This window comes from Hibiscus syriacus, unplaced genomic scaffold, assembly GCF_006381635.1.
Source record: "Hibiscus syriacus cultivar Baekdansim isolate YM2019G1 unplaced genomic scaffold, ASM638163v2 tig00113725_pilon, whole genome shotgun sequence".
Taxonomy (NCBI): domain Eukaryota; kingdom Viridiplantae; phylum Streptophyta; class Magnoliopsida; order Malvales; family Malvaceae; genus Hibiscus; species Hibiscus syriacus.
In genome coordinates this window covers 19,837,291-19,845,870 of record NW_024063471.1, presented here as the reverse complement: position 1 = coordinate 19,845,870, position 8,580 = coordinate 19,837,291, and the positions used below count along the sequence as shown (strand labels likewise).

The 8,580-nt window shown below is 38.0% G+C and overlaps 1 protein-coding gene across 1 annotated transcript; it reads right to left on the bottom strand.

Moving 5' to 3' along the window:
* Positions 1–4,772: 4,772 nt before the first annotated feature.
* Positions 4,773–6,597, bottom strand: LOC120187736. Its single transcript, XM_039191377.1, has 3 exons — positions 6,464–6,597; positions 6,229–6,382; positions 4,773–5,099 (listed from the first exon to the last, which is right to left on the bottom strand). Exons 1-3 carry the CDS (start codon positions 6,595–6,597, stop codon positions 4,773–4,775), a joined length of 615 nt encoding a protein of 204 aa, XP_039047308.1.
* Positions 6,598–8,580: the final 1,983 nt, after the last annotated feature.

Sequence of the window (8,580 nt, the reverse complement as noted above, 5' to 3'; positions counted from 1 at the left end):
TAGAAATTGTTTCTAGTATTATCCTAAGTTCAAAGTTGAGTTAACAACTCGTTCTCTTTGTCATGATTAGTGAAAGAGCAAGTTGAAAGCTCCAAGGTAATGTATAAAGGGAAATTAGTCCTTGGGTGATTTGAGGATGTTTTTCAGTAGCCTAGCATCAAGGAAACATATTTATAACTTATCCATACTACATATAGATCATTAGATGTGCATAAATAGTTAGTTAAGTTTATGAATCATGCTTGAGTAGTTCATGGTGAATCACATGTTTAATGTCTTTTAACATTAAATATAAAACATTTTAACCCCTAAAACCTCAAATAAGACTTAACTAATGTTTATTAGCCTTGGTAGGAGGAACGAGTAGAGTTAGACCACATTTTTGTGCCTAAAATAGGGCATTTATGGGCATGAGTATCAGTACTGGAAGAACAATATCGATACCATTCTTCCGCAAGCATAAATCAAAGGACTTTTGGGAAGGTTAATATTGATAATCGTTCAAGAGTATCGGTACTAAGGGTAGATTATCGATACTCTCAGTAGGGGTATCGATACTCTCAGTAGGGGTATCGATACCGAGCTATTTTTTCTTAACATCGAAGCCATTTTTGGTATCGTTACTCGGGGTAGTATTAATACCCTCCCATGGAATTATCGATACTCCAAACAAGAGTATCGATACCAAGTGTTTTCCTAAACCATTGAAGTTATTTTCAGTATCAATACCCAGGGGGTATCGATACTTAAGGATCAGTAACGATACTGTGAGGAACATTATTTGTACCATCATCATGAGTTGGGTGTTAGTGTGTTATGAGTACTAAATATGGACACAAAGTATGTGCAAGTATACACAATCGAACAAGTAATACAGTGATGAGTGACTGTCGTATCCACAAGGATTGGAGGAAATTTATAAGTTCAATCAAAATAATTAACTACTTAATCTAAGTATAGTTAGTGTGATGGTATCTACTAATGAGAGTGTTGAGGCAAAATGAAATGTATATTGGTGTGGATAGAATGATAGTGTAATGTGGAAGCAAATGGAGATGTAATGGCAAAATAGATTGTGTATAGAGTAATCAAATGAGAATGTAAAGACAAAAAAAATATAAACACTGGATTTGAATAGAATGACTTGAAAATCCTAACACAACAAGCAACTATAGGAATGAATGATAGGAGTCACTTAGGAAACTTAAGTCTATCTTCTCAGGATGGTCTTACTAGACCGACAAAGTTTACGAAAATTCCCTATACTATCTCAAGTCAAGGGACTCGACAGGTTGAGAATGCCATGGAAATACCTCTAGGCGTTAGCAGGTGTAAGGATCCTATTGGTTCAGATTAACATAATATGCACGACAATACAACTCAGTGTCAATACTAACTTCTAACCTCTCAATCGAGCACCACTCCTTTTAGTCGATTGAAATCCTAGCCTTATGTCTAAGGGTGGATTAGGTCTAGTTACCATCTAGAATCCTTTATTTGTGTTGATCCTCCTTAGTTTCTCTCGAACACTAAAAATGAGCTACTTAGTTTCTCTCGAACACTAACTATTTTCCTAAGGAATGACTACTCTCATAGCTCATACAACCTTAAGTCATTAAGCACCATAAACAAAACAAATAAAAACACAAAAAAAAAACCATCCGTTAATAGTGAAATCCCACCAAATAAAGTTAGTTCATGGTAGGGTTTGACTAATCCATGAAATAAATCATAAAATCCATTCGTTCCTTACAACCCGAATGTGATATGTGAGAAAGAATAATAAAGGAATAGAGGAAAAGCCTTCGATGTGTATTGTCAGACCTCTGCTCGACCACCATGAACCACCTTAGCTTGCTAGCTCCTCTTGAATGCCTAACTTGCCACTCCCTTGAGCTTGTTAATGGAGGAACACCATAAAAAGATGAAGGGGAAAAAGGGAACCTTTTCTCTTCCAGCTACCTATTCTATCTAAAGTTTCAGCTTAAATATTTTAAAATCAAGTCCCCTTAAATATGGTGACCTCATATCCTATTTATAGCAGGGAATAAACCTAGGGATCTGTGTTAAAATTCCCATAGTACCCTAAGGTTCATTCACTTCACGTGTAGGGTGTTACAAATATGGCAGTGGTCCACTCCTAGGTGGCTGCAGCAGAGATCAGGTATAGGGAATGAACCTTAGGGTACCCTGACTTAATATCATGGCATATTAATTATACTAATATTGTCATTTAATGATCTAATAAGAACCCTACCTCCCTAAAACATGAGAGAATCATTTTCCTCAATGCTTGTTAAACACTAAGTTAAGACAAACTACATGTTATGTAATTCAATACAATGTAAGGTACCTTGACTATTTATGGTGGTGGTGGTGCAACAGCTGTGCGATGCGGGGGCTTGCATAATGGTGTAGGGATAGAGTGTTCAGAGTCTGTTGGCAGTATAGTATGGGTCTTAAGGCCTTCAGGGATCAGGGTGAATAGAGGAACCTCACGTTCAGACATCTTCTTCAAACGGTGTTGACTTTTTTACAGAGGGAATTACTGCAGTATTTTTGGTTGTGTTGTATCATGTGGCTTCATGTGCTGCGGTGGTGCTGTCGTGATTGGTAGCTGGGGCTCAGTCTGTTGTCGCTTAGCTCTGAGCACTTTGTGGATTGGATCAACATCTTTCGACTCCTCTTTATTAGCTAGCTGGGGAGCATCTGTTGATATCATGGCTTCCTCAGATGTTCGCATGAGTGTATTAGAGAAGATCGGGAAGTCAATATCTACATATGGAAGGATCTCCATGAAGGCAATCTCGTCCCTTCACTTTATATAGGCAAAGAAGGTCATCGGGTTGCTGGTCAGACTCGCCACTTGATCCTGGGTCCTCTTGGCTACCTCTGCGAGAGATTCTAATTTTTCCATGGCATCTTGGTTTGCATCAGCTCAGGAGGTGATTTCCTCTTTTTTATTTCCCTTTTTCTCTTTAAACCCTAGCATCATAGGCAACTTGGCATTTGTAATACATAACAACCCAACTAATATTTCATTAAACTGGTACTCAACCACCTTTGTTTTACGACAGAGTGTCATGATGAGGTTTAGAAATACCAAGGAACTTACGGGTCACTTCAAACAAGTATGAACTTGCTCCACTATGATCTTTCCCACATCAATGAAGCGCCCAACAAATATTGAGTGCAGTAGAACAATCCTCTGTAGTGAGACAGTGGTGTGATGGGCAGTGGGGAAGAGCTTATGCTTCATAAAGTGGTTGAAAAACAAAAGTCCTCCAAAATGACATGGTAAGTATTGTTGTTTACCTCCTTTGCGAACGTGGTGTGGCTATCAACAATTTCCTACAATTGAAAGTAATGATTAATAGCTGAAGGGGTAAAACGAATAGAAATACTATGAACTACCATGACATGTTGATTAGGGTCGGTTAGAGTGGCATAAAATTCCTTCATAAGATAGGCATTCACATTCCCAGATGTCGAGCAAATATATGCCACTTATCTTGGCTGACAATATCTACATCTCCTCTAAGGTCGACATCTTCATCGTTGGATAAAAAAGCCTAGCTCAAAGAAAACTCGATGGTTCTTGAGCTCTTAAAACTGTTCTTACATCGTTTCATCGATGAAACGCGGTGGAGACGAATGATTCATGCTTGAAGGAAGTGAGCGCACCATCATTTGGTTTAGAAAAGAAAGAAAATATGAAAAAGCTTGAAGCTTGAAGTTATGGCATGCTGTTTGAAGCATGGATGAAGAAGAAAAGAAGATTAAGTTGAAGTGAGAGAACAAAAAGATAAAAATAAAAAGAGGAAAACGAATATTTAACGGGTGGATAGGGGGTGATTTAAAGAAAAGGAAAAAAATATTAAATGCAAAAGTAAAAGCCAAAAAGAAAGAAATTTAAAAAAGTAAAAAGTAAAGAGTTCCCTCCTCTGTTTGTCTTGTTGCTGCCTACTCCTCTGTCCTTAACCGTGCTATTCTCACATGCCATTAGTATGGGTCCCTAAAAAAATTAAAAACTATTCATATAACTGAAAAATAACTAAACAAATAATAAAATAAAATAAATTGCACATATTATTTATGCGCAAGAGTAAATTTAAAATGTCTTGGAAATTTCAAAATATTGTACGGGCAGACTCAGACATCTTGCAAGAAGAGTGTCGATTTGTCACGCAAGGGCGAGTCTCTTTAGTATACTTTCAGACGCTGGCCATTACCTTTGAAAATGGTCACAACATCTATGTTCCTTATATAAAAGACACCATAAGGGTATATATGGTGTACTTCAAAGGGTCCGAACCATCATGACTTAAGTTTTTCGGGAAAAAGATTCAGCCTCAAGTTGTAGAGGAACACATGCTGACCTACATGAAATTGCCTTAGCAAAAGCATTCGATCATGCCACTTCTTGGTCTTTTCCTTGTAAAGCTTGGCATTTTTATATGCTTATGGTCTAAACTCTTCTATTTCATTCAGGTCGAGTAATCTTTCCTCCCTAACTAGTTACGCATCAAAATTTAGCTTCTTGATAGCCCAATATGACTTATGCTCTAACTCTATAGGTAAGTTGCATTGAAAGGTGACATTCTCAAAGGTGTTTTGAATGTAGTTCGATAAGACCAAAGTGCTTCATCAAACTTTGGGGACCAATTTTTCCTCCTCTGATTCACCACCTTCTCCAGAATTTGCTTAATCTCATAGTTAGATACTTCAGCTCGTCCAGTGGTTTGTGGGTGATATGCCGTGGAAATTTTGTGTCACACTCCATATCGCTGCAATGCCTTGGCAATTAACTTGTTATCAAAATGAGTGCCTTCGTCACTAATGATGGCTCTAGGTGCTCCAAATCGCATAAAGATGTGATTATGAAGGAACTTGAGCACAATTTTAGAGTCATTCCTTGGTGTTGCAATCGCCTCAACCCACTTGGACACGTAGTCCACCACAAGCAAGATATATAAGTCTCCAAAAGAATATAAGAATGGTCCCATGAAATCAATGCGCCACACATCAAAAGCTCGATCTCTAGAATCTTTTGCAATGGAATTTATTGTCATCTGAAAATGTTTACAGTGTGTTGGCATCTATCACACGTTTTGCAAAACTCATGAGCATATTTGAACAGTGAAGGCCAATAAAATCTGGATTGAAGAACCTTGGCAGCGGTCCTCGTAACTCCAAAATAGACTCCATAGGGGGTTGTGTGACAATGGTGTAGAATGTCCCTTTGCTCCTCCTAAGGGAAACAACATTGAATCATTTGGTCTGATCATTTTTTGAATAAATATGGTTCGTCCCAGAAATAGAACTTGACATTGTGCTGAAACTTCCTCCTGCCTTGGTTGTTCAATTCGTAAGGCAAAATACCACTAACAAAAAAATTGACTATGTCAACATACCTCAGAATTGCTATGGCATATAAAATTTTCTTATTAGGGAATTCTTATTGAATATCTAAACGGTCATAACATTTTGAAATGTTCTCTAGCCTAGATAGATGGTCTGTAACATGGTTCTCAGTATCTTTTCTATCTGTCACCTCTAAGTCAAATTTTTGCAATAGTAATATCCATCTAATGAGTCTAGGCTTGGCGTCTTTCTTGTTCACTAAGTATTTTATGGATGAGTGATCAGTGTGAATAATAACTTTGGTGCCTATCAAGTATGAACTAAACTTGTCAAATGCAAATACAACGAAAAGTAATTTATTCTCAGTGGTATTATAATTCAATTGTGCTTCATTTAAGGTACGACTAACATAATACATAACTTAGAAAATTTTACCTCTTCGTTACCCCAACACAACTCCCATGGCATAATCCCTCGCATCACACATTAGCTCAAGTGATGACATCCAATCAGGGGATACCACAATGGGTGTAGAGGTAAGGCTTTATTTCACCTCAGTTAATGTGTCATGGCAATTTTTATTAAATAAGAAGGGTTGATTTTGTTGAAGTATGGTGCATAAGGGTTTAGATATCATAGAGAAGTCCTTGATGAATATTTTATAGAACCCAACATGTCCAAGGAACTCCTAATGCCCTTGACAGATGTTGGTGGGGGTAGTTTCTCAGTCACCTCGATTTTGTCTTTGTCTACTTCAATGCCCTTATGAGAGATCTTATGGGCAAGCAAAATGCCTTCGATAAACATGAAGTGACACTTTTCCCAATTTAACACGAGGTCAGCCTCCTCACATCACTTGAGTACCTTTGCCAGATTGCCTAGGCATTTTTCAAAGTTATCTCCAAAAATGGAGAAGTCTTCCATAAAGATTTCTAGAAAAACCTCAACTATGTCAGAGAAGATAGCTTGCATACAACATTGAAAAGTTTCCAGGGAATTATAGAGTCCAAAAGACATCCTTCAAAAAGTGTAAGTGCCATAGGGACACGTGAACGTAGTATTCTCTTGGTCCTATTGTGCAATGGCAGTTTGATTGTACCTAGAATATCCGTCCAAGAAGTAGTAAAATGCCTTGTCTGTTAATCGATCCAGCATTTGATCAATGAAGGGCAAAGGGAAATGGTACTTCTTGGTAGCCTTGTTTAACTTGTGTAATCCATACATATCCTCCATCCAGTGATTGTGCGTGTTGGTAATAACTCATTTTCTTCATTGGTCACCACAGTCATGCCTCCTTTCTTGGGCACACATTGGACATGACTTATCCATGAACTATTAGATATGGGGTGAATCACTCTAACATCAAGTCGTTTGTGGATTTCTTTCATTATAACCTTCTTTATGATGGGGTTTAGTCTTCTTTATGGCTCTATGGATTTGCCATGACATTCTTCCAATAGAATCTTGTGCATGCAAATAATTGGACTTATCCTCTTCAGGTCTATCATAGTCCATCCTAACGCATTTTTATGCTGTGATAAAACACTTAGCAAGCTACGTTATTGGTTAGGAGTAAGGGCAAAAGAGATAATAACAGGTAAAGTTTTACCACTACCCAAGTAAGCATATTTAAGATGTTGTGGAAAATTCTTTAGATCTAGGGTAGGTGTATGCTGTAATGAGGGCTTACGAATAAACTCATCAAAATCAAGAGGTTTAAAGTGTTTACCTAGGCTAGCTTTGAGGAAGCTAGCCTACTGCACCTCCCAAGAAAAGTCCTCGGGCTCCTCGACGTTTTCCTCTTCAATAAGCCTCCCGTGATTTTCCAACTGAATGAAATTATTATGGAAAAATTGATCAGCTTCTTCCGCTATCATTAAATCTTCTTCCAAAATGCTCTGACATTCTTCAGACTCATCCATATACTTAAGAGTACGGGAGACATTCATGGTCAAGTATATGGAAGTCATGCCCAACTGAATGAAATGTGTGACCATGAATGTCTTCCGTACTCTTAAGTATATGGATGAGTCTGAAGAATGTCAGAGCATTTTGGAAGTAGATTCAATGATAGCAGAAGAAATTGTGAGTCTCTCAATATTATGGGCACCGTGGAATTTGCCTCATAATCAAGTACAAGGAAGTCTACTGGGAACACAATTTTATCCACCCTCAGAATGACATCCTCGACTCGTCTCTCAGCATGAATATGGGAGCGGCTGACTAGTTGTAAAATAACGAAGGGGGGTCTTGCATTTCCCATTCCAAGCTTTAAGAAGATCAACTTTGGCATTAAATTCAAACTTGAGCCCAAGTGACATAGTGCCTTCCCAACATAGTTTTCTCCTATTGAGCATGGAATAATAAAGCTGCCTGGATCTTGTTGCTTTGACGACAACTTGCTCAAGGCAGAGAAATAGGTTTTTTTCATGGCAATGGTCACGTACTTCTCAATTTTTCTTTTCTTGGTAATAATTTCTTTGATAAATTTGGCATATATGGGCATTTTCTTTACAGCTTCACGAAAAGGAACATTAATGTACAGTTAGTCTAGAATGTCGAAAAATTTCTTGAATTGAATGTCATCCTTATGTTTTTTCAGTCTTTTTGGGAAGGGTGGTGGGGGTCTGACCTCTTTTGATGACTGGGTGGGAATAACTTTTATCTTGGCATTTTTGTTTGCTCCCTCAATAGTTTCACTGGGTGAACCCTCATCCTTATCATCCTTCCATTGTGTCTCTTCTGGTATTTCATGCTCAGTTTGCACGGTTACGGGGGTTGAATCATCCTTCTTTATTCCCTCAAACTTGTCTTGTACATTGATTTGGCTGCCCCTCCATAGAGTGATTGCACTAAATTGCTTCTTACCATGAGCTTTAGTGACTTCATTGTCACTTAGAAGACGACACGGTTGACATTCTTGTAATGCCGTGGTAATTTGACCAACTTGACCCTCTAAAGCCCTCAAAGATGAGTTGTGGCTTTGAAGTAAAGCTCATTGACTTTGTAATAAGGCTCATTGGTTTTTTATGGATGTAGCATAGTCTTCGTGATTGGTTTAAAAGCTTAAATCGTGGCCTCCAAAGAACTTGTGTTAGATGAAGATGGTACTTCCTTGTTAGAATTATGACATCGCATATTAATTTGAAAACCTTGGGAGTCGCTAAATTTCTACTACCTAGGGGGTTGACTTACATTCTGGTTCCTTGATTTCCT